The sequence below is a fragment of the Sphaerodactylus townsendi genome, linkage group LG11, assembly GCF_021028975.2.
Source record: "Sphaerodactylus townsendi isolate TG3544 linkage group LG11, MPM_Stown_v2.3, whole genome shotgun sequence".
NCBI lineage: Eukaryota > Metazoa > Chordata > Lepidosauria > Squamata > Sphaerodactylidae > Sphaerodactylus > Sphaerodactylus townsendi.
The window spans coordinates 42,053,421-42,080,357 of NC_059435.1; the positions used below are offsets into that span (position 1 = coordinate 42,053,421).

Sequence of the window (26,937 nt, forward strand, 5' to 3'; positions counted from 1 at the left end):
TGATATTTGCACAATTCCTATGTTTCTTTAGTCTCAAGGAAAGGTTTATGACTGGATTTTAAAAAGTCATAACAATGTACTCCTGTGTGATTGTTGTAAATAGAATTCAACATATTCATAGGAGGAAGAACATGAAATATGTAGAAAGATTGGCTTTGATATGGGGGAGGGAATTGTAGCAAGTACAGTGTCCCTAAACATGTGACAACAACAGCTCTAGCCCAACTGTGCATGTAAGGCACTATTTGCCTTCTCATATTGATTTCTTTTTTTCTTCTGTGGTTACGGAAAACAAGATTGAGTTCAAAATACTAATTTTCTTTTTACCCAGCCCTGGTTTTCTCAGTCCCCTCCTTTCTCCTTTTTACACACGTCTCTGCTGTATGAGCCCATCCAGATTCAGTCATTGAGCTAAACTTGAAGATTCAAATTCAGAACACAAGGTGGAGAAGTTTAGAAGTGTTTTGTGGGGAAAACATGCCAGTTTTATAAGACATGTACATAATTAGGATTCTTACATGCTACTGAAGTGTATCTGTTTTCATATATACCAACTAAAGAAATCTTAAATGTTAGCATGTGTTCTTTTTTCATAGGTGCTGGATGGTTTGCTAGCACAGTATGGTACAGTCGAGACTTGTGAGCAAGGTAATACTCAAAATTATAATTGTTTTTGGTTTTTAAGTGGAGTGAACCCAGAGCAGAGAGTAATTTTCTTTTTCTCTTCCAGTGAATACTGACACAGAGACTGCAGTAGTAAATGTAACATATGCCAATAAGGACCAGGCCAGGCAGTAAGTACTTATCAAGTGTAATTTTAGCTTTTGCTTCAAAATACTATGCTCCTCCTAATGGTTTTGTTAAAGCTAGATTTAGTTGCCGCAAGAAATAAACTTCTGCTGTTTCTCAATCTGCCATGTCGTTTGTGTACTGCCTTCTTTTAACTTGTAAAGCAATAATTGAAACACTAGACAGTGTAAATCCAAAATTGTGAGCCAATGACATATGTGGAATTGCTGTGAATCATTTGTTCAATTGAATGATAATCATGTTGAACTGGTTGAAAATATTTATTATCAACTGTGAGCATCAGATAGTTTCCTTGCAAAAATAACTCTTATTGTTTTCATTCGACTGCTCAAGAAATACTTGAAAGGTCCCTAAGTCATTTTGCTGATGCCTTCTGATCAGCTGTATGCCTTCTGCTATAGACAGGGCACAGTTGAGCCTGCTGATCTCATGGCAGAGCACAAGCTGAAAGCCAGACTTGACAAGGGACTGAATTTGATTGGATGTAGACATGCCTGAAGATAAAGAACAGCTATTTATCCCTCAGTCTTTTTCTCAAAAGGGAAGGTTGGAAGTAGGACAGTAGCTGATTTTGTTTTGATCACCCAACGTGGGGGTATTGGATAGTAGCTTTAGAAAATGCCTCTGCCTAAGTCCTTGTGGAGGTAATGGCGCTGGTCAATATTAAACTAAGCCAGCCACTGATTTGACTTGTTATAAATAGGAAACTATTTTGGCCATTCTGTGTTTGCTTTTAATGCACTTACAGTTTTTGGAAATTACTGGTAGTTCTTCAGTTTACCCTATTACATGCTATTCACTAACTTATTTCTTATAAACTTTTCACCCAGTCACAAAGACTTGGTCCTTAACTTTTAGTCCTTTGCGTTAAAATTTATATTGGGGGATTCAAACTTAATAGAATTTACTTCAAGAACTGCCATAAGAATTAGTTTTTTTATCTTGAAAATTTCTGCCACCTTGTGGCTAACTGACACTATCAGAAATTTGCGGGTGGGGGTTGCTTTAAATAACTGTTCATTAATAAGGGTGCTTTTGTAGTACATGCATAACTAATCTTTGATGCATCAGATGTTACTGAAGATGCAATTAAGATTTTCTGCTGCTGTGATAGGCCAGCATAAACTTTACATGCAAGCAAGTTCATTTGCATGTAAAACAGTTCAACCTGCAATACTGAAAAAGGTTAAAAACACAGTTGTAGTATTTTCTTTTTTAAAATGTGTCTGGTTTTGAGCATCTTTTTTTAGTCTCTCATTATTTAAAAACAAGATGCTTTTACTAAATATTCCCCAGTTGCTAAATCTGTAAATGTCTGTGTGTATTAATGGAATGAAGCTTCAATAAGAAGATGGAGGCAGGAAATGAGTAGAGCACAAAAACTAATAAAACACAAGAATTCAGAAGCCCCTGAAAGAATAAAACTATGCATACAGGAACTGTTTATTAGTATATTAGGTAAAGTTACACAGTTGGGCTCAGTTATGTGTGGAAAATCATTCTATCCACCATGAGCTATAATCTGAATCATATGCCATGCTATGAGTTTTTTCAGTGCTACCTATCTCGCTACTAATGCAGCCACTGACAGCTTAATTTGCCTTTACGCAGTATTAGGTGCTTGCCAGGTTGCTTATGGGGAGTAACAGTTGCCTCCAGGCAACCAGGTGCAACCCCCACTGCAGCTGCTGGGTGAGTAGCAGAAATGAAGGAAGAAGTATGTTTGCCAAAACTGTCTGGCTTCTTGCCCTGCCTGGAGAAACAGAGGAAGGGCACTGTTGTAGCTGCATATGCACTCTGGCTTGGGCTGGGCTGAAGGGCTAGGATGGGAAAATCCCCCCCCCCCCCCACAATCGTGGAAGTGCTGTTGGGCACAATGTACTTTTAATCTCTGATAATTTGAAACACTGATGAATGAGAAACCACACTCATGCATTTGAAAGTGCAAATAATTGGGACATGACGTGTGATTCAAGCAGATGCTTTTCAGATGAGCGTCAAATTTCATAGAGAAGCCAGAGTGTGAAGCATGCTAGATTGGGCTTTTGGACACTTGTTGGGTTTCCTCAGCAGCATGCAGTAGAATACAGCTGAAAACCAACTTTTCAGTCCTGTGATTTAAGTGGGAGTAATTTTAAGCCTGTGCTTAACTGTTCCACTGAAATTAAAGGGCTTAAATTTGCCATGCATAAGCAGGACACATCTATCTGTATTACTATATTGGGATTCTGATTATTTGAGTGTTTAAACCTTTTTTGTACTAGTAAGTCCCATATAAGGCAATAGCATTAAAAGTAGAAAATGTAATAAATTCTGGTCAGGGCTCAGCAGATGTTCCTCATGCCCATTTCTAAAGGGGTTGGGCATGGAAGTGAACCCTGCTGCTATCCCATGTAGATAAGAACCTGTTGGTGGCCTTTTTAAAAAAAATGAGTTGATGGGGGCAGTTTACAAGGGCAGTATAGCTCTTCCTCCAGTCCAGACTTTGTTTCAGATACAACACTAACCCTGTCTAGTAGAATGGGATGAAGCCAGTTGGTTTTGTGGTCAAGGAGGATTTTTTAAAAAAACCTTTTGAATCTGACTGGCTTTTGTTCAGGGTTTTGTTTCTTGCCAGCCCTGCAAGTCAGAGGAAGGACTTACTAAGCCCCTGGTGGGCTGGTGATGTAGGTTGATTCAGCTGGTCACAGTTGGAAGTTGTAGCACAGGTTAAATAGTTTGATTTAAAGCAGTAATTTTGATGAACGCACTGTGAAGCATCAGTTTAAAGATGAAGGGGATGTTCCTCAAACCAAGATCTTAGGGCTAAGGTGGCTTTGGGAACTGGGACAAGACACCCCTTGGGGATTGCCTGATCCATCGTGACCCAAATATGGCTGGGGGAAGAGAATCTGGCAGCTTCTCCTTAAGCATGTGTAGTGCTTGGCAAAGAAGAAGCTTCTAGCCAGGGTGATTCACCCAAATGTTTTGGATGCTCGTATAGAGGGAGGGGGCTGGCTTCTTTGTATCCACGCTGTATTCAAATTGTGCTAGTAGTGGTGCCTATTGCAGATCCTTTCTCCGTAATAAAGCTGTGGCTCAGTTTATTCCCAAAACTGTATTGGGGTTTTTCTTCTAGACAAAAGTCTAAACAAAGTACATTGTTTATTAATACTTGGCATTAGGTTCATGACAGAAAAGTCCTTCATCTCACTTAGAATTTTAACATGAACAAAGATAAATAGAAGCAGCTCCGTTTCTATGGAAACTTTAAATTCATCTTTCATCTTCTGTGTTGTCACACATTGGGAACTGCACATGTGCTGGCCACCACGGCCAGTTGTTCTATCTTTAAAGAACCCATGGAGGTGCTCCTCCTGTTTCAGAGGGAACATAATGACTTTTACCTGCCTAAAAGGTCACCTGCTTGAAGGGAATGGTGCCCGTTCCCTCAGTTTGTTCTTTGCTTCTTGGATAGCTTTTCCCTCTCCTTAACCAACTGTTTTTTCCATGCCCGAGTAGAGCTCGATCTTCTCTTCAGTACGGTTCATCTTTTCTGTTTAAAAAGAAAGAAAAAGAAGAGACAATCAGAAGTGGATACTATTGAGGTGAAGTGATTATCTATTTTTAGACCTAGTTCACTTCTCTGTTCCACGATGGATGTTCCTGCCTATTTTGATCCTCTGCTGGATCTCTTTCATTCGGGTGAGGAGGGACAATATCTGAGAAAACCTTGTTCAGAAAGTGTGCCAAGAGCAGCACAAAAGTGGCACAAAGACAAATATAAGCTCTAATTACTTATGTCTTCGAGAATGTGCCAGCACATCACTCCAAAAACCAGAAGCAACAGGGCAACTAGGCTAAAAGCTGCCCTTGGGGAAAAAACACATGTCCATTGAGTTGTCAAAGCCATTGGGAGTGCCATTTGAGACTGGAATCATTTATCTTAGTTCTGTATCAGCGTTCCCAGCTCAGTTACCTACTCCAGCAAAAAAAGGCTAAGACTAAGACCAAGCACCAGGAATGAGAAGTGAGTACCGTATATACTCGTCGACCCACATATAAGTCGATCCGCATATAAGTCGAGGCACCTAATTTTACCACAAAAAACTGGGGAAACGTATTGACTCGCATATAAGTCGAGGGTGGGAAATGCAGCAGCTACTGGTAAATTTCAAAAATAAAAATAGATACCAATAAAATTACATTAATTGAGGCATCAGTAGGTTAAATGTTTTTGAATATTTATTTCAAAGAAAAACAGTGAACTAGCTCTGAAAGTGGAAAAGAGAGTCAACAAGAACAATATGGTCTCAACAATAACTGTTTATGTTAGCAGTACCAACATTTGTTGTACCTTTAGAGTATCTTTAGGAGACCCTCCTGATGATACCACCCAGGTTTGGCGAAGTTTGGTTTAGGGGGTCCATAACTTTGTAGTCCCATCTACTATTAGCTTCCATTAGAAACAATGGGGGATGGGGTACCCCATTTGGGGATCCATAACTTTGGACACCCTAAACTAAACATCACCAAACCTGGCTGGTATCAGCAAGAGATTATCCTGATGATACCACCCAAGTTTGGTGAAGTTTGGTTTAAGGGGTCCAAAGTTATGGACCCTCAAAATGTAGCCCCATCTACTATTAACTCCCATTGGAAACAATGGGGGATGGGGGCACCCTATTTGGGGATCCATAACTTTGGACCTCCTGAACCAAACTTGGGTGGTATTATCAGGAGAGTCTCTTAAAAAATCCCTGACATTTTGGTGCCGCTAGCCTAAAAACTGTGCCCCCTGGCAGCCTACAAAGTAAAAACCCTAAAATATTTTTTTTAATACTTCTGACTCGCATATAAGTCAAGAGGGGCTTTTTCAGCACAAAAAGTGTGCTGAAAAATTCGACTTATATGCGAGTATATACGGTATATATTTTTCCCACATGCACAAGAGTTCCTTACCAGGAGACCCCTTCTGCACAATGATATACCCCAGCTGTGCCTGGTGGCAAGGACTATTCAGCTGCACTCTTAGATTTTCTGCCCAGGTGTAGGAGGTATTGACCCAGTTGAGAAGAAGTTCTACATGCTACGCATATTCCAGTTAATGGAAGTGGTTTTCCTCATGATCCCTTTCTAGTGGACTTCTCCCATCTCCTGTCCTCTTCCAAAGGTTCTGTACCATCATCTGTCCCTGAGTTCAGCTGGATTAGCCTTGTTAAGGTCCATCTAGCAATTATATCTCTCCATCATGTTGGAGTAGATGCGCTACTGTTTTTCCCCACAAGGCTTCTCTTCAGTTTTTGAAAAGATTACTTAATATGTGTCTGCCGAGGCCTACAAGGGTTCCCCTGTGATTGCTGACTGTAGTACAACTACTGTGAAACCTATTGAGCCAATGGTTACCTGCCTGTTATCATTGCTTTTGAAGGAAGTTGCATTTCTGGGTTGCTATTACCTCCGCAAGGAAGGTTGGTGAGTTGCCTGCATTGAGGATAGATCCTTTATTAAATTTAATAATGAAAGGGTTGTGTTAAAACCTAGTTCAATTTTTACCAAAGGTTTCACTTAGTCTAGGAGATTGTTCTTCTGGTGTTTTATCCTAATCATGTGTTCTTAGCTACATAAAGATCTTTATTGTTGTACCTAGAGAGGTCTGAACAATTCAAAGAGGAATCTGGACTCTTTGTTTGTGATTATGGCTCCAGGAAGGGGAGATCTGCATCTTCTCAGTCTATATCCAGATGGATTCTGTCTGTAGTAATGTTACAAAAATGCTGGTTTGCCTTGTCCAGTCAAGGTACATGCTCAGTCCACCACAGATCAGAATTCCTCTCCAGTTCTTCATTGCAAAGTGCCTTTGCTAGATATTTGCAAAGTGGCATCATGGTTTTCAGAAGACATTTTCTTGAGAAACTATGCTCTGAACCTGCAGAGCTGTTCTCCAGTCATTGTTCTAATGAGAGCTTCACCTCATCTCCTTTTGGTGAATAGCATGCTCAAATTTGGGACTGTGCAGAAGATGGAAGTTAAAAACAGGGTTGCAGTTAACTGTAACCGTTGTTCATTGATATGTAAGCATGCAGTCCCTCCCTTCTGCTCCACAGTGAGCTCTCTTTCTTTTTATGAGTGGTTAGTGGAAGGTTCATGGTGAACAAATGGGAACTGAGGGACGAGGGCATTGCTTCCTCAGAGCACATGACTTTTAGACAGGAAAAAACCATCATGTTCACTCTGAAGGGGGAGGGGTGCCCAGTGGCGTATTTCCCTAGGGACAGGAGGTGGATGCCGCCCCAGGTGTAGTAGGGGGCGCCCGGAGAATGGATGTCTCTGGGTGACATTTTCCTCCGGTACGCCTCTGGGGGTGCTCCCTTGAGCTCTTCATGGCTAGAAACTTCTATATTAGGCCAGCCTGCATATGCGCAGCCCCCAATATGTGCCTGTACAGAAGATACATCAATGAACACAAATGTAAGAGGAATCCTGTTTTTCTCAGATTTCTGAAACTGACATTCTCAGTTGCTTGTGTTCCTGAAGATAGTTCTTCATTTTTACTTTCAGGCACTTAGTTATACTTTAAAATAACTAAATATAGTTGACCAGAAATAACCAAATCTTTCCTTTGTATGTATTATAACTGTTATAAAAAATCTTTAGTAGGCTGCAGAGGAGGAAAGAAATAACCTTTGCATGGTGTACCCAAAAAAATTGATCTATGCTTTGAATGGTATCTCTTTCATATATGGAAATTACCTTGATATATAAAATACATTATATGTGAAGCAGCCCTGAACTGTCGTGTAGAAAGTGTAAACTGTAGACCAATTCTCTGCATTCTTAGCTATTGTGCAATTGGTTGACACCAGTGTGTTATTGTTCCCTGCTCTGCATAGGATCAAACTTATGCACATAAAAACCAGCTAATACGGTATGATGTCACAAAATAACAGCGTTGAACAGTTAGAGACTCAGATGTTCACAGTGCAATTTTTAGCTGAAGCATTTTGCTTGCTTCAAATTACAAACTGTTTGGTTTAATACTAATACTTGGTTTAATGCTACTTTGATGTTTTACTGTAACTGCTTACAATATGATTTGTAAAGTATTTGTTTTACAACTTTCTTAGAAAGATTTCTTCAGAGTATGTTTTTACTTCTTAATAAATGGGCAGCCCAATCCAGATGGGGGAGTTCCGAGGTGGCCAGGGATGGTGCCGCAAGGGTGGCACCATGCTTTATCCAAAGGGGCTTCAGGCAGCACAGAATGGAGGGAAATTTAAAAACCCTCCTGCCCAAATAGCCCCATAGGCTTAACAGATGTATGCCCAACTTTTCAGTGGTATAAGTCTGCATCTGCAAAGGGCAACATTCCCAGACTAGAAGGCTGGGAAGCCAACTAATGTCAGCTCCACTCCCAGAAATTCCCCACACACACCAGTGTGCCCTCAGACGCCAACATACCTCCTGGATTGGGCCCATAGAGGACTAGCTATGGATTGGGAGAGAACATAAATAATTTAACATTTTCTCCCCAGTTCAATTCTTCCCCTCCAGGATATTACAAATTGTTAAATACTTGAGCATGCTGATTCCCTCCCACTTCCTATTTCATTAACCAACACTCACCTGCCCTGCACATTCCAGGTTGCTTGTGGTTGAGAGATGACAATCTTTGTTTTCTTTTCATTGAGTTTTCTTTTGTCAGCAAACTTCATGATATGGTATCTGTTAGGGAATTATAACTTGGGGGTGGAGGATTGAAATTCCCCCTGTCACTGCAGCAAAGCAAGACTGTTGAGTATCTTCTGAACATCAAATTGTCTAAAGCACAGTTACTCTACAACTCTGACTGCAGTTTTTCAATGACAGAAGATCTTAAAGTTGTTCATTGAGCTTCAAACCTGAGCAGTACATTGTGAAGGAAGAGAGAATTTTAACTTCTCCCTTTTTTGTGTGTATGGCAAGCCTTGGGTGGCTTTCTTTGGCTGTTGGAGCCAGACTTGCTTTGTTTGATGGGGATATTTATTAATCATTTTGACCACAAAAACAATTGCTTAATTCTTCATGGATTTTTTTTGGGTAATTTTATTGACGCTATTACAAAATGTGGCAGCATATAAATAAGCATAGTAGTAACCTTTGTTGTCATCAATATATGAAAAAAAAATTAACCCTGAATCCTACATAATTTCTCCAGTTTCTCATAATTTTATTATTGTTTTAAAAAGCTCCATTTAATTGAATATTGGAGCCAATATAGAAAGGAACCGTTGAAGATATGAATACATCTTCCACCATTTTATGGCTCAAAAGTAAACATGTAAATTAGTAATGATGAGAATTTAGTAAGCATGCATTTTTATATCATACAACAAAACTTATTTTGCTGCAAAAGGATATATGATCTTTGTACATCTGCGATGGATTGCTGAAAATACTAGGCTCCACAATGAAATTTCTTGGTAACCCAGTGCTTGGAATTTGTCAAGCTTTGCTATGTGGGAGGTTTTAGGAGAGATGCTTAGATTGCATGGTCCGGAATCCTGGAAACTTGTAAGGGTTCAAACAGGTCAGTTTTCATCATTTTAAAGAAGCACCATCAACATTTTGAATCTCAAGAAGGCAGTGTGGGCTCTTTACCATCTTCAACCCATTGTTAAGTATACAATTTTACATATATCTGAGGCATCCTCCAAGTATATAAAAAACCACCTGCTGTATGTGTCTGTGTTAGTACCATCAAGTAGCTTCTGACTCACGGCATCTCTATGAATTAGTGTCCTCCAAAACATGCTATCATCAAAAGCTTTGCTCAAGTCTTTCAAAGAGGGCCATGGCTTCCTTTATAGAGTCAGTCCATCTCATAGTAGGTCTGTCTCGTTTCCTGATGCCTTCAACTTTGCCTAGCATTATTTTCCAGTAATTCTTGTCTTCTCACAATGTGACCAAAGTACAATAGTTTCATCATTTTAGCTTCAGGCTTGATTTGATTTAAAACCCACTTGGTCTGTCTTTTTGGTAGACCATGGCATCCAGAAAACTCTCCTACGACACCACATTTGAAAGGAATCTAATTTCTTCCAGTCATAGTTCAACTTTCAGACCCATATATAGTAATAGGGAATACTATGGTATGAATGAACTTGAGTTGCTTTGTGAGTGGCCTTTTTTTGATATCATGCTGATCAGCACTCTACCATTAACCTCATTATTGGAGGGAATGATAAAGCTAGTGAGAGGTTTTCAAGACTGTTGATTTCTTTATCAGGTTCAAAATGTTTCCTATGTAATATTCAAAAACTAACAGTTCCTAATATACTATTATTACTACAACATATAACTGTGTACGTGTGTATAATATAGTTTTTGCTACTGAAACCCATCTGGATCTGGTATTGGATTTCTTAGGTTACTGTTCAATAGGATTTGGCGGGGGGTGGGGGGGAATGAAACCTTATATGCCAGAAAAGAAGCATTGCCAACTTATTACAAGTACAAATATGAGGTTGTTTAGCAGAGGTGAGAAACTTATAAATCAGACTAAACTCCTAAAGGAAATAGCCTTCATTAGTACATTGGAATCAAGTCTCAAAGGAATCATTCTTCAGCAATTAGATGTTTATATGCACAATTTGGTTTGCATAAGTTAGCAAGCCAAATTCAACCCTTGATCATTTGACTCATCTTGAAAAATATCTTTTCCTAGCAAAGATATACATCTCTAGTTGGAATCTTTAAGTCACTGTGTCAGAGGTTACAGGACTGTTAATTATTGAATCCAGCACAAATCATTTAATGGCTCGAATCCAGTAAGCCACAATTCTTTTCTTTTTCTTTATTTAATGAAGCAATACTGTCCTTTTATTACCAAAATTAATTGTACTATTATCTAGAAAGACTCCTGTCTTTAGATGTGAAGTCTTCATAAACAAAGACACAAGAAAGGCAGAGGAAGAAGTGCAATACTGAGAACTGTTGAGTTTCATGTTTTGTGTGTGTGTGTTTAAGTAAATGCAAGTTCACAACCATAATGTCCTGCAAGCTTCTGCTTACCATTCTTTCTATTTTTTCTCCTTCCTCCCAACAAATCTTGCAAACGTGTACAGAGCAATAGAAAAACTGAATGGATTCCAGCTTGAAAATTACGCATTAAAAGTTGCATATATTCCGGATGAGATGGCGGCACAGCCACCTCCTCAGCAGCACCCACAGGGGAGACGTGGCTTTGGGCAGAGAGGTCCACCTAGGCAAGGCTCACCAGGTGCAGCTACACGGCAAAAACCACAGTCTGATGTTCCGCTACGGATGCTGGTTCCTACCCAGTTTGTAGGAGCCATTATTGGAAAAGAAGGAGCCACCATCAGAAACATCACCAAACAGACACAATCAAAGTAGGTTTTCATACAGGATTTTGGCATTGGTATAATGTGTACTTGTGTTCCTGTTACGACAGTCTCATCTATTTTCATTTCTTCCATATAGTCTTCTCAATACTTGGTGAGTTGTTGATGAAGTGGTTTCATAATGATTATATGAGGGTGATGTCCCAGGGCAATTGCAGGTTGGTTACCTGTGTAGTACTGCTCCTAGATACTTTAACTTGTTTGTTAAGGAACACAGTGCTGCTGAGAAATACATCTCCCATCCAGTATGCATGCTTTTTATTTTTGTGACCTAGATGTAGAACTCTGCACTTATCCTTGTTGAATTGCATCTTGTTCACATCTGCCCACTTTTCAGGATGCTCAGATCTCATTGAATTCTCTCTCGTAACGTCTGAGATGTTTGCTACTCCTCCCAGTTTGGTGTCTTTTTCCTCTGAGGCAGAGGACATCTTCTGGGTGAGTCCCACTAACCAATCAGGGAGGCAGGAAACAAATTCTTGGTTCTTTGGCTTGGGATCATCCCCCTTCCTCTCAGTTAAAGTTATTTTCCTGCCTCACAGGGACATGCAGCTCATTTGGTTGTATGTGCTAGTTTCTCTTGCCCTTTCTACTTAGTCTTACCCTAATTTCTTCTAATCCATTCCCCTTCTTTAACTCCTTTCTCTGGGCTGTCCCTGTTTTTTCTGACTTCCATTGAGAATAAGAGGTGAACTGAATTGAAGATTCCTCTGGCTCTGTTCGGATCCAAGAGGCTTGTAAAGTGCTCCTCTGGGTGTCCAAGCTAGAATTGAGGCTATGCAGGACAGCTTCTTGTTGGCGGATGATCTGGAGGCTCCAATAACAGTGGGAGCCAAAGAAGCCTCTAGGCAGGCAAGTCTGACCTACCTGCAGGCTGCTTCTGCCTCAGCCATCATTGTTTCATTTCAGCCGTCTTATGGCTCTGCAGAGCGCACCAAAAATATGGGTGGGAGCAAAATGACCACCACCAAGCAGTTCTGTCCTCCCATGGCAGGCACTGAGGATCCAGAGGGAGCAACCGCTTTCATCAGTGCAGAACAGTGAGTTCAGACAGGGCTCCTTCTCCATCTTCAGCCAGTGACCCTTATGTCCAGAGTAGGAGAGTTATTGTGTGATGAGGAGGGAAAAAGAGTTAAATCCCTGAACTGTCCCTTTGTCTCTCTAAGAATGAGGACTTTTAGTCCCATTCTCTCTAAGACCTCGGCTGCTATGGATTTAGAGGACAATCAGCCAGCAGAGAAACTGGACAACCAGAGACTAAACCACAAATCAAATTGGTCGCAATCCAGATATCCAAACAAGAGAGGATCCTTTCACCACAGACCTAACTACCCAGACAAAGACAGCCAGTCCTCCAAGGTGTGACTTGCAGAATATTCCCTTGGGGGGGGGGGGGGGGGATTACAGAGCTTCAAGGAGACTTGGATAAACTTGAAGACAGACAAATGGGCTATTGAAGTAGTCTCCCATGGCTACACGATCAAATTTCTCCATCTCCCAATGGACCACTTTCTAGCATCTCCTGCCCTCCTCCCCAAATCCTATAAAGAAAAACAGAACCCTGATGACAATTCAACGTCTCTTAGTCATTCAGGCCATGGAACCTGTGCCTGTTGAAGAACACAGCAGAGATGTGTACTCAATGCTGTTCACAATACCCAAAAAGAACAAGGATTATAGACCTTGAAATAGTTAAATCATTTCAAGATGGAAACCCTAAAAACCATAAGAGGCCTCTACAGAGATCTCACAGAGACCTACGCATTCCCGTCTGCCCAGTCTATCAGCATTTTTTTTGCGTTTTTGTTTCAGGAAGGATCACTTCCAACACGAGGCCTTTCCCTTTGGGCTGTGCACAGCCCCCAAGGTATTTTCAAAGCTGTTGGTCTGTCTAATTGTCCTACTTCACCACTAGGGGATTCACATCCATCCCTATCTGGATGATCTCCTCATCAGATCCAGTTCTTACTAGCAATCCATCTTGGACACAGAACAGACATGCAGTGCTAACTATTCATGGCTTCCTTGTGAACATACAGAAAAGTTCTCTCCAGCCATTCTCCATTGAGCAAGAGGACATCTGGGTTCTGTTGATCTCCATTCAGGAAGGCAGGGGTTAATCAAAATTTCTCCCAGGCTCCTCCGCCTTCTGTAGGTCCGCCTTCTCTCTCTCGCTCTCCAGTTTGTTTCCCTGCCTCAGGAAGGACAGGCTACAGTGGCTGTTCTTGCAGCCACTGAGTTGATTTTTTCGTTAAGGGAAAACTTTTTCTCTTCTTCTTTTCTGTTCTGGCGCCGGAGACAGAGCTGGGAGCAACGCGAGTCCCCTGAATTTAAATGGCTCAGCGTTTTTTTCCTCCCTCCCGGCCGCATTGATCGGCAGTCGCATCATTGCTCCTTTTGGCGCCAAAAGGCGGCTGACTCTTCCTCCTCATTCCCCTCTCGATTGGATAAGCTGAGCAATGCCGAAGCGAGGAGAGACTCACCTTTATGCTTCCAGAAGACAGCGAGGAGTTTCTTGCGGGCGCCCCCCAAGCGTCCGGAGCAGTATATAGAAATTCAGCCAAGAGGCGACCGCCCCAGCCCTCTCCAGTGGGAGAGAGGCAGCCAAGCAGGCGGCTCCCACCCGGCTGATTCTTCGCGCCAAAAAAGCCTTGTATAAACTGGCTGGCAGCCATGGCGGTTCGCACAATAGCCCAATGTACCCTGGTGTCCCGGGTCCAGGGCTCTATTAATAGCTGCACCACAACAGGAGGAGGAGTCCGCAGAGAGACTACAGGAAGGCGGTAAGCTCTCATTAGAGAGAATTAAAATCTGAATTATTTGACTTTCTTAAAGGGGAGCTCTACAACAGGAAAGAGGCTGTTATGAGGGAGGAAATGATTGAGCTTTACAGAGCTCAGAGCGGCCCCTTGTCCAGCAAGCTGCCCTTCCAGCTCCATAGGATACTTTCCTAAACAAGTAATCAGAGACAATAAGAGAGCTGGGTTGGCTGCTTCAGCGAAACCAAAGCTTAGCTCTTAAAAGGCCAAGGTCAATTCCTGAACCCTCTGGCAGATTCTTCAGATGCAGAGCTACCCAGCAGGGAGGAAGGGGAGGTTTTATCCAGACCAGGAGGGATGCAAGAGGATATGAAGGTTACTGCGCCAATCCTCTCGCCTTTTCCAGATGGATGATTATCAATACTTATTGTCCAAAAGCTGTTGCTGCCTTACACCCGGGGGAAGCACAAAGTGGGGAGAATCCCTCGAGAGCGCATGAGGCCACATCTCTCCACAGGGGGGGATGGGGAATTTTTTCCTTCCAACCCTAATGCCAAGAAGGTTTTTCCTTTTCCGGAATATTTTGAGACACAAGTTATTAACCAATGGGGAAAAACCAGCAGCCAACAAGCTGATTGCCCCAATTTCTTACGCCAAGTTGTATGATTTACCTGCATATGCTAACAATATTTTACAAGTCCCCATTATAGATGGCCCCGTGGCTGCGCTGCAGAGCTCAGGCCTAGTATCCAAGGATGGCAGAGGACAGATTAAAGATTTTCAAAGACCAGAAGGTCCAAGAGCAATTTTGCAAGAGAACTCATGAAGCAGCAGCTATATTGCCATCAGAGCTTCTGCTACTGCCTCCATTGTCTCCAAGGCATCCATCGTTTGGGCAAGGAAGGTACTGGAACTTCTTCCCCTCTGAGGAGACCAAAGCCATAGAGGGAGTTAACAGAGATGCTAAAAGCTGCCAGCAAGCTGCTGATGCTACCTTGGATTCAGTCACTTTTTTCAGCCCGTTCTATGGCTTCTGCAGTTGCTGCACAAGTAGACTATTATGGCTGAGGATGCTGGCAAGCCCGATTGGAGGTCCAAATCTATGGTTTCGGTCGCGCTTTTCAGGGCGAGAAGCTGTTCGAGGAAGACAAAAGAATTCTTAGTAGACCCCAAGGAGAAGCCTAAACATCTGCCAAAGCCTTTTAGTGCCTTCGACAGAAAGCGATATCCAACTCCAGCTTTAGATCCACAACAGGGATCTAGTCAATTCAAAAGAGACAACTTTCGGCGTCCTTACAGCAACCCAAGAAGGGCTTCCCACTATAAGAAGAACACAGGCTGAGCGATTTACAAGTAGAGACAATCGCCAATCCAAAGCATGGCGTCCAAGCACTGCATGCAGTGGGAGGAAGACTCCTAAAGAAGTTTTACTTAAGCGCATTATGGCAAGCCTCCCACACAGACGCATGGTCTCTGGAAATGAAGTAAAATCTGATTTAAATAATAGAATTCCTCTCCTCTTCCTCTACCACGTTCGCATGATATCTCCAGTATCCAGCTTTGAAAAAAGATTCAGGGAAACTGAAAGCTAGCTGCCATCTCCTAGAAATAGAGGCTATAGAAGACCTGTACCAGTAGAACAGAGGAAGCAGGGAGTTTACTCTATCCTCTTCACGGTGCCCAAGAAAAATGGGGAGTGGCGTCCAATTTTAGACCTAAGAATACGTCAATCAATTTGTCAAACTGAGGCGTTTCAGAATGGAGACCCTGTAGCTCCATCGCGGACTCTCTCCAACCCAACCCAGGTTCCTCACCTGTCGATCTGTCGGAAGCTTTGCTTACATGTTCCCCATATTCGAGAGCCGCCGAAAATTCCTCCGGTTTGGTGTAGGAAAAGATCATTTTCGTCCGGGCTCTCCCGTTTGGGCTCTACACTGCCCCAAGGAACTGCGCCAAACTACTCATCAATCTAGTAGTCCTACTCAGGGAAAGAAACATCAGGCTACATCCCTATCTCGACGACATACCAGTCCGGTCAAGTTCACCGGGGATCAAGCTGCTGCTCACGTTCAGGAGACTATACTATGCCTAGAAAAACAAGGCTTCATAGTAAACAGGGAAAAGAGCTCCCCTTGATCCCCGCTACAGGGCAGCTGGAACATCTGGGTTTCATAATACATAGCCATTTTAGTCGTGCGGAATTCTAGTCCGCTTCAAAAACAACTGATCCTGAGGGAAAAAAAATACATCGAATTCTTACCAAGAACAAATGCTCGATTCTCGAAATCTTGCCAGTTTGATGGGCTTGCGGTAAGCCTACTCAGAGGCCATTCAGTGCAGGAACTGATTCAGGTCCAGACCACTCCAGAGATTTTTTACTAACTTTTCAGGAAATTATCTCCAACAAAGTGCATCGATTGAGTTAATAAGTCCCAAGACCAGTCAAGATCCAGTCTCCTATGGTGGACAAAAAAGTCCAACCTAAACATTTGGAAAAGTTTTAGGGATACCTTCCACCCGACAGATGTTTTCGGACTAGCCAGCCTTCAGGGCTGGGGAGGCGACACTGAAGGGCATTCCAGTTCAAGGCACTTGGTCGAGAGCGGAAACCCGTCTTCACGTCAATGTATTGGAACTACGAGCAATTAGATGCGCATAAATGTTTTCCAACACTTGTTGGTAGGGGCCCACGTTCTTGTATGCGGATGGACAACAGCAGCCAAATGCGTACCTGAACAGACAGGGGGGCTCGAGGTTGGCAGACCTACAGAGGGAAGCCACTCTACTGTTCCAATGGACAGAGACCCACATATCCTCCATCCGAGCCGAACATATCCAGGGCAATCTAAACATTCAGGCAGATTGGTTGAGCAGGCAGTGCATACACCCAGGAGAATGGCACCTGAAGGAGGAGATTTTTCATTGGATCTCTCGAAGATTGGGAGTTCCAGTACTGGATCTCTTTGCCTCCAATCTGAACAGACAACTTCCCAGATTCATCTCTCGGTTTCACCACCCGGAAGCGGAAAACACGGATGCCTTATCCTCCAGATGGCCTCCCAGAATTCTTTATGCCTTTCCTCCTTTTCCCATGATCCCCAGACTCCTACGGAAGATCAAGGAGGAACAAGCGGACGTCATTCTTGTGGCACCCTGGTGGCCCAGACGCCCATGGTTCACTGGGGGTGGGGGGGGGGGGGGGTGGGGGGGGGGGGGGGTGGGGGGGGGGGGGGGTGGGGGGGGGGGGGGGTGGGGGGGGGGGGGGGTGGGGGGGGGGGGGGGTGGGGGGGGGGGGGGGTGGGGGGGGGGGGGGGTGGGGGGGGGGGGGGGTGGGGGGGGGGGGGGGTGGGGGGGGGGGGGGGTGGGGGGGGGGGGGGGTGGGGGGGGGGGGGGGTGGGGGGGGGGGGGGGTGGGGGGGGGGGGGGGTGGGGGGGGGGGGGGGTGGGGGGGGGGGGGGGTGGGGGGGGGGGGGGGTGGGGGGGGGGGGGGGTGGGGGGGGGGGGGGGTGGGGGGGGGGGGGGGTGGGGGGGGGGGGGGGTGGGGGGGGGGGGGGGTGGGGGGGGGGGGGGGTGGGGGGGGGGGGGGGTGGGGGGGGGGGGGGGTGGGGGGGGGGGGGGGTGGGGGGGGGGGGGGGTGGGGGGGGGGGGGGGTGGGGGGGGGGGGGGGTGGGGGGGGGGGGGGGTGGGGGGGGGGGGGGGTGGGGGGGGGGGGGGGTGGGGGGGGGGGGGGGTGGGGGGGGGGGGGGGTGGGGGGGGGGGGGGGTGGGGGGGGGGGGGGGTGGGGGGGGGGGGGGGTGGGGGGGGGGGGGGGTGGGGGGGGGGGGGGGTGGGGGGGGGGGGGGGTGGGGGGGGGGGGGGGTGGGGGGGGGGGGGGGTGGGGGGGGGGGGGGGTGGGGGGGGGGGGGGGTGGGGGGGGGGGGGGGTGGGGGGGGGGGGGGGTGGGGGGGGGGGGGGGTGGGGGGGGGGGGGGGTGGGGGGGGGGGGGGGTGGGGGGGGGGGGGGGTGGGGGGGGGGGGGGGTGGGGGGGGGGGGGGGTGGGGGGGGGGGGGGGTGGGGGGGGGGGGGGGTGGGGGGGGGGGGGGGTGGGGGGGGGGGGGGGTGGGGGGGGGGGGGGGTGGGGGGGGGGGGGGGTGGGGGGGGGGGGGGGTGGGGGGGGGGGGGGGTGGGGGGGGGGGGGGGTGGGGGGGGGGGGGGGTGGGGGGGGGGGGGGGTGGGGGGGGGGGGGGGTGGGGGGGGGGGGGGGTGGGGGGGGGGGGGGGTGGGGGGGGGGGGGGGTGGGGGGGGGGGGGGGTGGGGGGGGGGGGGGGTGGGGGGGGGGGGGGGTGGGGGGGGGGGGGGGTGGGGGGGGGGGGGGGTGGGGGGGGGGGGGGGTGGGGGGGGGGGGGGGTGGGGGGGGGGGGGGGTGGGGGGGGGGGGGGGTGGGGGGGGGGGGGGGTGGGGGGGGGGGGGGGTGGGGGGGGGGGGGGGTGGGGGGGGGGGGGGGTGGGGGGGGGGGGGGGTGGGGGGGGGGGGGGGTGGGGGGGGGGGGGGGTGGGGGGGGGGGGGGGTGGGGGGGGGGGGGGGTGGGGGGGGGGGGGGGTGGGGGGGGGGGGGGGTGGGGGGGGGGGGGGGTGGGGGGGGGGGGGGGTGGGGGGGGGGGGGGGTGGGGGGGGGGGGGGGTGGGGGGGGGGGGGGGTGGGGGGGGGGGGGGGTGGGGGGGGGGGGGGGTGGGGGGGGGGGGGGGTGGGGGGGGGGGGGGGTGGGGGGGGGGGGGGGTGGGGGGGGGGGGGGGTGGGGGGGGGGGGGGGTGGGGGGGGGGGGGGGTGGGGGGGGGGGGGGGTGGGGGGGGGGGGGGGTGGGGGGGGGGGGGGGTGGGGGGGGGGGGGGGTGGGGGGGGGGGGGGGTGGGGGGGGGGGGGGGTGGGGGGGGGGGGGGGTGGGGGGGGGGGGGGGTGGGGGGGGGGGGGGGTGGGGGGGGGGGGGGGTGGGGGGGGGGGGGGGTGGGGGGGGGGGGGGGTGGGGGGGGGGGGGGGTGGGGGGGGGGGGGGGTGGGGGGGGGGGGGGGTGGGGGGGGGGGGGGGTGGGGGGGGGGGGGGGTGGGGGGGGGGGGGGGTGGGGGGGGGGGGGGGTGGGGGGGGGGGGGGGTGGGGGGGGGGGGGGGTGGGGGGGGGGGGGGGTGGGGGGGGGGGGGGGTGGGGGGGGGGGGGGGTGGGGGGGGGGGGGGGTGGGGGGGGGGGGGGGTGGGGGGGGGGGGGGGTGGGGGGGGGGGGGGGTGGGGGGGGGGGGGGGTGGGGGGGGGGGGGGGTGGGGGGGGGGGGGGGTGGGGGGGGGGGGGGGTGGGGGGGGGGGGGGGTGGGGGGGGGGGGGGGTGGGGGGGGGGGGGGGTGGGGGGGGGGGGGGGTGGGGGGGGGGGGGGGTGGGGGGGGGGGGGGGTGGGGGGGGGGGGGGGTGGGGGGGGGGGGGGGTGGGGGGGGGGGGGGGTGGGGGGGGGGGGGGGTGGGGGGGGGGGGGGGTGGGGGGGGGGGGGGGTGGGGGGGGGGGGGGGTGGGGGGGGGGGGGGGTGGGGGGGGGGGGGGGTGGGGGGGGGGGGGGGTGGGGGGGGGGGGGGGTGGGGGGGGGGGGGGGTGGGGGGGGGGGGGGGTGGGGGGGGGGGGGGGTGGGGGGGGGGGGGGGTGGGGGGGGGGGGGGGTGGGGGGGGGGGGGGGTGGGGGGGGGGGGGGGTGGGGGGGGGGGGGGGTGGGGGGGGGGGGGGGTGGGGGGGGGGGGGGGTGGGGGGGGGGGGGGGTGGGGGGGGGGGGGGGTGGGGGGGGGGGGGGGTGGGGGGGGGGGGGGGTGGGGGGGGGGGGGGGTGGGGGGGGGGGGGGGTGGGGGGGGGGGGGGGTGGGGGGGGGGGGGGGTGGGGGGGGGGGGGGGTGGGGGGGGGGGGGGGTGGGGGGGGGGGGGGGTGGGGGGGGGGGGGGGTGGGGGGGGGGGGGGGTGGGGGGGGGGGGGGGTGGGGGGGGGGGGGGGTGGGGGGGGGGGGGGGTGGGGGGGGGGGGGGGTGGGGGGGGGGGGGGGTGGGGGGGGGGGGGGGTGGGGGGGGGGGGGGGTGGGGGGGGGGGGGGGTGGGGGGGGGGGGGGGTGGGGGGGGGGGGGGGTGGGGGGGGGGGGGGGTGGGGGGGGGGGGGGGTGGGGGGGGGGGGGGGTGGGGGGGGGGGGGGGTGGGGGGGGGGGGGGGTGGGGGGGGGGGGGGGTGGGGGGGGGGGGGGGTGGGGGGGGGGGGGGGTGGGGGGGGGGGGGGGTGGGGGGGGGGGGGGGTGGGGGGGGGGGGGGGTGGGGGGGGGGGGGGGTGGGGGGGGGGGGGGGTGGGGGGGGGGGGGGGTGGGGGGGGGGGGGGGTGGGGGGGGGGGGGGGTGGGGGGGGGGGGGGGTGGGGGGGGGGGGGGGTGGGGGGGGGGGGGGGTGGGGGGGGGGGGGGGTGGGGGGGGGGGGGGGTGGGGGGGGGGGGGGGTGGGGGGGGGGGGGGGTGGGGGGGGGGGGGGGTGGGGGGGGGGGGGGGTGGGGGGGGGGGGGGGTGGGGGGGGGGGGGGGTGGGGGGGGGGGGGGGTGGGGGGGGGGGGGGGTGGGGGGGGGGGGGGGTGGGGGGGGGGGGGGGTGGGGGGGGGGGGGGGTGGGGGGGGGGGGGGGTGGGGGGGGGGGGGGGTGGGGGGGGGGGGGGGTGGGGGGGGGGGGGGGTGGGGGGGGGGGGGGGTGGGGGGGGGGGGGGGTGGGGGGGGGGGGGGGTGGGGGGGGGGGGGGGTGGGGGGGGGGGGGGGTGGGGGGGGGGGGGGGTGGGGGGGGGGGGGGGTGGGGGGGGGGGGGGGTGGGGGGGGGGGGGGGTGGGGGGGGGGGGGGGTGGGGGGGGGGGGGGGTGGGGGGGGGGGGGGGTGGGGGGGGGGGGGGGTGGGGGGGGGGGGGGGTGGGGGGGGGGGGGGGTGGGGGGGGGGGGGGGTGGGGGGGGGGGGGGGTGGGGGGGGGGGGGGGTGGGGGGGGGGGGGGGTGGGGGGGGGGGGGGGTGGGGGGGGGGGGGGGTGGGGGGGGGGGGGGGTGGGGGGGGGGGGGGGTGGGGGGGGGGGGGGGTGGGGGGGGGGGGGGGTGGGGGGGGGGGGGGGTGGGGGGGGGGGGGGGTGGGGGGGGGGGGGGGTGGGGGGGGGGGGGGGTGGGGGGGGGGGGGGGTGGGGGGGGGGGGGGGTGGGGGGGGGGGGGGGTGGGGGGGGGGGGGGGTGGGGGGGGGGGGGGGTGGGGGGGGGGGGGGGTGGGGGGGGGGGGGGGTGGGGGGGGGGGGGGGTGGGGGGGGGGGGGGGTGGGGGGGGGGGGGGGTGGGGGGGGGGGGGGGTGGGGGGGGGGGGGGGTGGGGGGGGGGGGGGGTGGGGGGGGGGGGGGGTGGGGGGGGGGGGGGGTGGGGGGGGGGGGGGGTGGGGGGGGGGGGGGGTGGGGGGGGGGGGGGGTGGGGGGGGGGGGGGGTGGGGGGGGGGGGGGGTGGGGGGGGGGGGGGGTGGGGGGGGGGGGGGGTGGGGGGGGGGGGGGGTGGGGGGGGGGGGGGGTGGGGGGGGGGGGGGGTGGGGGGGGGGGGGGGTGGGGGGGGGGGGGGGTGGGGGGGGGGGGGGGTGGGGGGGGGGGGGGGTGGGGGGGGGGGGGGGTGGGGGGGGGGGGGGGTGGGGGGGGGGGGGGGTGGGGGGGGGGGGGGGTGGGGGGGGGGGGGGGTGGGGGGGGGGGGGGGTGGGGGGGGGGGGGGGTGGGGGGGGGGGGGGGTGGGGGGGGGGGGGGGTGGGGGGGGGGGGGGGTGGGGGGGGGGGGGGGTGGGGGGGGGGGGGGGTGGGGGGGGGGGGGGGTGGGGGGGGGGGGGGGTGGGGGGGGGGGGGGGTGGGGGGGGGGGGGGGTGGGGGGGGGGGGGGGTGGGGGGGGGGGGGGGTGGGGGGGGGGGGGGGTGGGGGGGGGGGGGGGTGGGGGGGGGGGGGGGTGGGGGGGGGGGGGGGTGGGGGGGGGGGGGGGTGGGGGGGGGGGGGGGTGGGGGGGGGGGGGGGTGGGGGGGGGGGGGGGTGGGGGGGGGGGGGGGTGGGGGGGGGGGGGGGTGGGGGGGGGGGGGGGTGGGGGGGGGGGGGGGTGGGGGGGGGGGGGGGTGGGGGGGGGGGGGGGTGGGGGGGGGGGGGGGTGGGGGGGGGGGGGGGTGGGGGGGGGGGGGGGTGGGGGGGGGGGGGGGTGGGGGGGGGGGGGGGTGGGGGGGGGGGGGGGTGGGGGGGGGGGGGGGTGGGGGGGGGGGGGGGTGGGGGGGGGGGGGGGTGGGGGGGGGGGGGGGTGGGGGGGGGGGGGGGTGGGGGGGGGGGGGGGTGGGGGGGGGGGGGGGTGGGGGGGGGGGGGGGTGGGGGGGGGGGGGGGTGGGGGGGGGGGGGGGTGGGGGGGGGGGGGGGTGGGGGGGGGGGGGGGTGGGGGGGGGGGGGGGTGGGGGGGGGGGGGGGTGGGGGGGGGGGGGGGTGGGGGGGGGGGGGGGTGGGGGGGGGGGGGGGTGGGGGGGGGGGGGGGTGGGGGGGGGGGGGGGTGGGGGGGGGGGGGGGTGGGGGGGGGGGGGGGTGGGGGGGGGGGGGGGTGGGGGGGGGGGGGGGTGGGGGGGGGGGGGGGTGGGGGGGGGGGGGGGTGGGGGGGGGGGGGGGTGGGGGGGGGGGGGGGTGGGGGGGGGGGGGGGTGGGGGGGGGGGGGGGTGGGGGGGGGGGGGGGTGGGGGGGGGGGGGGGTGGGGGGGGGGGGGGGTGGGGGGGGGGGGGGGTGGGGGGGGGGGGGGGTGGGGGGGGGGGGGGGTGGGGGGGGGGGGGGGTGGGGGGGGGGGGGGGTGGGGGGGGGGGGGGGTGGGGGGGGGGGGGGGTGGGGGGGGGGGGGGGTGGGGGGGGGGGGGGGTGGGGGGGGGGGGGGGTGGGGGGGGGGGGGGGTGGGGGGGGGGGGGGGTGGGGGGGGGGGGGGGTGGGGGGGGGGGGGGGTGGGGGGGGGGGGGGGTGGGGGGGGGGGGGGGTGGGGGGGGGGGGGGGTGGGGGGGGGGGGGGGTGGGGGGGGGGGGGGGTGGGGGGGGGGGGGGGTGGGGGGGGGGGGGGGTGGGGGGGGGGGGGGGTGGGGGGGGGGGGGGGTGGGGGGGGGGGGGGGTGGGGGGGGGGGGGGGTGGGGGGGGGGGGGGGTGGGGGGGGGGGGGGGTGGGGGGGGGGGGGGGTGGGGGGGGGGGGGGGTGGGGGGGGGGGGGGGTGGGGGGGGGGGGGGGTGGGGGGGGGGGGGGGTGGGGGGGGGGGGGGGTGGGGGGGGGGGGGGGTGGGGGGGGGGGGGGGTGGGGGGGGGGGGGGGTGGGGGGGGGGGGGGGTGGGGGGGGGGGGGGGTGGGGGGGGGGGGGGGTGGGGGGGGGGGGGGGTGGGGGGGGGGGGGGGTGGGGGGGGGGGGGGGTGGGGGGGGGGGGGGGTGGGGGGGGGGGGGGGTGGGGGGGGGGGGGGGTGGGGGGGGGGGGGGGTGGGGGGGGGGGGGGGTGGGGGGGGGGGGGGGTGGGGGGGGGGGGGGGTGGGGGGGGGGGGGGGTGGGGGGGGGGGGGGGTGGGGGGGGGGGGGGGTGGGGGGGGGGGGGGGTGGGGGGGGGGGGGGGTGGGGGGGGGGGGGGGTGGGGGGGGGGGGGGGTGGGGGGGGGGGGGGGTGGGGGGGGGGGGGGGTGGGGGGGGGGGGGGGTGGGGGGGGGGGGGGGTGGGGGGGGGGGGGGGTGGGGGGGGGGGGGGGTGGGGGGGGGGGGGGGTGGGGGGGGGGGGGGGTGGGGGGGGGGGGGGGTGGGGGGGGGGGGGGGTGGGGGGGGGGGGGGGTGGGGGGGGGGGGGGGTGGGGGGGGGGGGGGGTGGGGGGGGGGGGGGGTGGGGGGGGGGGGGGGTGGGGGGGGGGGGGGGTGGGGGGGGGGGGGGGTGGGGGGGGGGGGGGGTGGGGGGGGGGGGGGGTGGGGGGGGGGGGGGGTGGGGGGGGGGGGGGGTGGGGGGGGGGGGGGGTGGGGGGGGGGGGGGGTGGGGGGGGGGGGGGGTGGGGGGGGGGGGGGGTGGGGGGGGGGGGGGGTGGGGGGGGGGGGGGGTGGGGGGGGGGGGGGGTGGGGGGGGGGGGGGGTGGGGGGGGGGGGGGGTGGGGGGGGGGGGGGGTGGGGGGGGGGGGGGGTGGGGGGGGGGGGGGGTGGGGGGGGGGGGGGGTGGGGGGGGGGGGGGGTGGGGGGGGGGGGGGGTGGGGGGGGGGGGGGGTGGGGGGGGGGGGGGGTGGGGGGGGGGGGGGGTGGGGGGGGGGGGGGGTGGGGGGGGGGGGGGGTGGGGGGGGGGGGGGGTGGGGGGGGGGGGGGGTGGGGGGGGGGGGGGGTGGGGGGGGGGGGGGGTGGGGGGGGGGGGGGGTGGGGGGGGGGGGGGGTGGGGGGGGGGGGGGGTGGGGGGGGGGGGGGGTGGGGGGGGGGGGGGGTGGGGGGGGGGGGGGGTGGGGGGGGGGGGGGGTGGGGGGGGGGGGGGGTGGGGGGGGGGGGGGGTGGGGGGGGGGGGGGGTGGGGGGGGGGGGGGGTGGGGGGGGGGGGGGGTGGGGGGGGGGGGGGGTGGGGGGGGGGGGGGGTGGGGGGGGGGGGGGGTGGGGGGGGGGGGGGGTGGGGGGGGGGGGGGGTGGGGGGGGGGGGGGGTGGGGGGGGGGGGGGGTGGGGGGGGGGGGGGGTGGGGGGGGGGGGGGGTGGGGGGGGGGGGGGGTGGGGGGGGGGGGGGGTGGGGGGGGGGGGGGGTGGGGGGGGGGGGGGGTGGGGGGGGGGGGGGGTGGGGGGGGGGGGGGGTGGGGGGGGGGGGGGGTGGGGGGGGGGGGGGGTGGGGGGGGGGGGGGGTGGGGGGGGGGGGGGGTGGGGGGGGGGGGGGGTGGGGGGGGGGGGGGGTGGGGGGGGGGGGGGGTGGGGGGGGGGGGGGGTGGGGGGGGGGGGGGGTGGGGGGGGGGGGGGGTGGGGGGGGGGGGGGGTGGGGGGGGGGGGGGGTGGGGGGGGGGGGGGGTGGGGGGGGGGGGGGGTGGGGGGGGGGGGGGGTGGGGGGGGGGGGGGGTGGGGGGGGGGGGGGGTGGGGGGGGGGGGGGGTGGGGGGGGGGGGGGGTGGGGGGGGGGGGGGGTGGGGGGGGGGGGGGGTGGGGGGGGGGGGGGGTGGGGGGGGGGGGGGGTGGGGGGGGGGGGGGGTGGGGGGGGGGGGGGGTGGGGGGGGGGGGGGGTGGGGGGGGGGGGGGGTGGGGGGGGGGGGGGGTGGGGGGGGGGGGGGGTGGGGGGGGGGGGGGGTGGGGGGGGGGGGGGGTGGGGGGGGGGGGGGGTGGGGGGGGGGGGGGGTGGGGGGGGGGGGGGGTGGGGGGGGGGGGGGGTGGGGGGGGGGGGGGGTGGGGGGGGGGGGGGGTGGGGGGGGGGGGGGGTGGGGGGGGGGGGGGGTGGGGGGGGGGGGGGGTGGGGGGGGGGGGGGGTGGGGGGGGGGGGGGGTGGGGGGGGGGGGGGGTGGGGGGGGGGGGGGGTGGGGGGGGGGGGGGGTGGGGGGGGGGGGGGGTGGGGGGGGGGGGGGGTGGGGGGGGGGGGGGGTGGGGGGGGGGGGGGGTGGGGGGGGGGGGGGGTGGGGGGGGGGGGGGGTGGGGGGGGGGGGGGGTGGGGGGGGGGGGGGGTGGGGGGGGGGGGGGGTGGGGGGGGGGGGGGGTGGGGGGGGGGGGGGGTGGGGGGGGGGGGGGGTGGGGGGGGGGGGGGGTGGGGGGGGGGGGGGGTGGGGGGGGGGGGGGGTGGGGGGGGGGGGGGGTGGGGGGGGGGGGGGGTGGGGGGGGGGGGGGGTGGGGGGGGGGGGGGGTGGGGGGGGGGGGGGGTGGGGGGGGGGGGGGGTGGGGGGGGGGGGGGGTGGGGGGGGGGGGGGGTGGGGGGGGGGGGGGGTGGGGGGGGGGGGGGGTGGGGGGGGGGGGGGGTGGGGGGGGGGGGGGGTGGGGGGGGGGGGGGGTGGGGGGGGGGGGGGGTGGGGGGGGGGGGGGGTGGGGGGGGGGGGGGGTGGGGGGGGGGGGGGGTGGGGGGGGGGGGGGGTGGGGGGGGGGGGGGGTGGGGGGGGGGGGGGGTGGGGGGGGGGGGGGGTGGGGGGGGGGGGGGGTGGGGGGGGGGGGGGGTGGGGGGGGGGGGGGGTGGGGGGGGGGGGGGGTGGGGGGGGGGGGGGGTGGGGGGGGGGGGGGGTGGGGGGGGGGGGGGGTGGGGGGGGGGGGGGGTGGGGGGGGGGGGGGGTGGGGGGGGGGGGGGGTGGGGGGGGGGGGGGGTGGGGGGGGGGGGGGGTGGGGGGGGGGGGGGGTGGGGGGGGGGGGGGGTGGGGGGGGGGGGGGGTGGGGGGGGGGGGGGGTGGGGGGGGGGGGGGGTGGGGGGGGGGGGGGGTGGGGGGGGGGGGGGGTGGGGGGGGGGGGGGGTGGGGGGGGGGGGGGGTGGGGGGGGGGGGGGGTGGGGGGGGGGGGGGGTGGGGGGGGGGGGGGGTGGGGGGGGGGGGGGGTGGGGGGGGGGGGGGGTGGGGGGGGGGGGGGGTGGGGGGGGGGGGGGGTGGGGGGGGGGGGGGGTGGGGGGGGGGGGGGGTGGGGGGGGGGGGGGGTGGGGGGGGGGGGGGGTGGGGGGGGGGGGGGGTGGGGGGGGGGGGGGGTGGGGGGGGGGGGGGGTGGGGGGGGGGGGGGGTGGGGGGGGGGGGGGGTGGGGGGGGGGGGGGGTGGGGGGGGGGGGGGGTGGGGGGGGGGGGGGGTGGGGGGGGGGGGGGGTGGGGGGGGGGGGGGGTGGGGGGGGGGGGGGGTGGGGGGGGGGGGGGGTGGGGGGGGGGGGGGGTGGGGGGGGGGGGGGGTGGGGGGGGGGGGGGGTGGGGGGGGGGGGGGGTGGGGGGGGGGGGGGGTGGGGGGGGGGGGGGGTGGGGGGGGGGGGGGGTGGGGGGGGGGGGGGGTGGGGGGGGGGGGGGGTGGGGGGGGGGGGGGGTGGGGGGGGGGGGGGGTGGGGGGGGGGGGGGGTGGGGGGG

The 26,937-nt window shown here is 61.1% G+C and overlaps 1 protein-coding gene across 1 annotated transcript in view; it reads left to right on the forward strand.

Annotated features, from left to right (window-relative positions):
• LOC125440863 (insulin-like growth factor 2 mRNA-binding protein 3) overlaps positions 1–26,937 on the forward strand; it is a 90,744-nt gene that overhangs the window by 49,720 nt on the left and 14,087 nt on the right. The window contains exons 4-6 of the mRNA XM_048510925.1: positions 597–648; positions 731–794; positions 10,896–11,180. Of these exons, the coding sequence (XP_048366882.1) occupies positions 597–648; positions 731–794; positions 10,896–11,180 (401 nt within the window). The remainder of the gene's footprint in view (positions 1–596; positions 649–730; positions 795–10,895; positions 11,181–26,937) is intronic.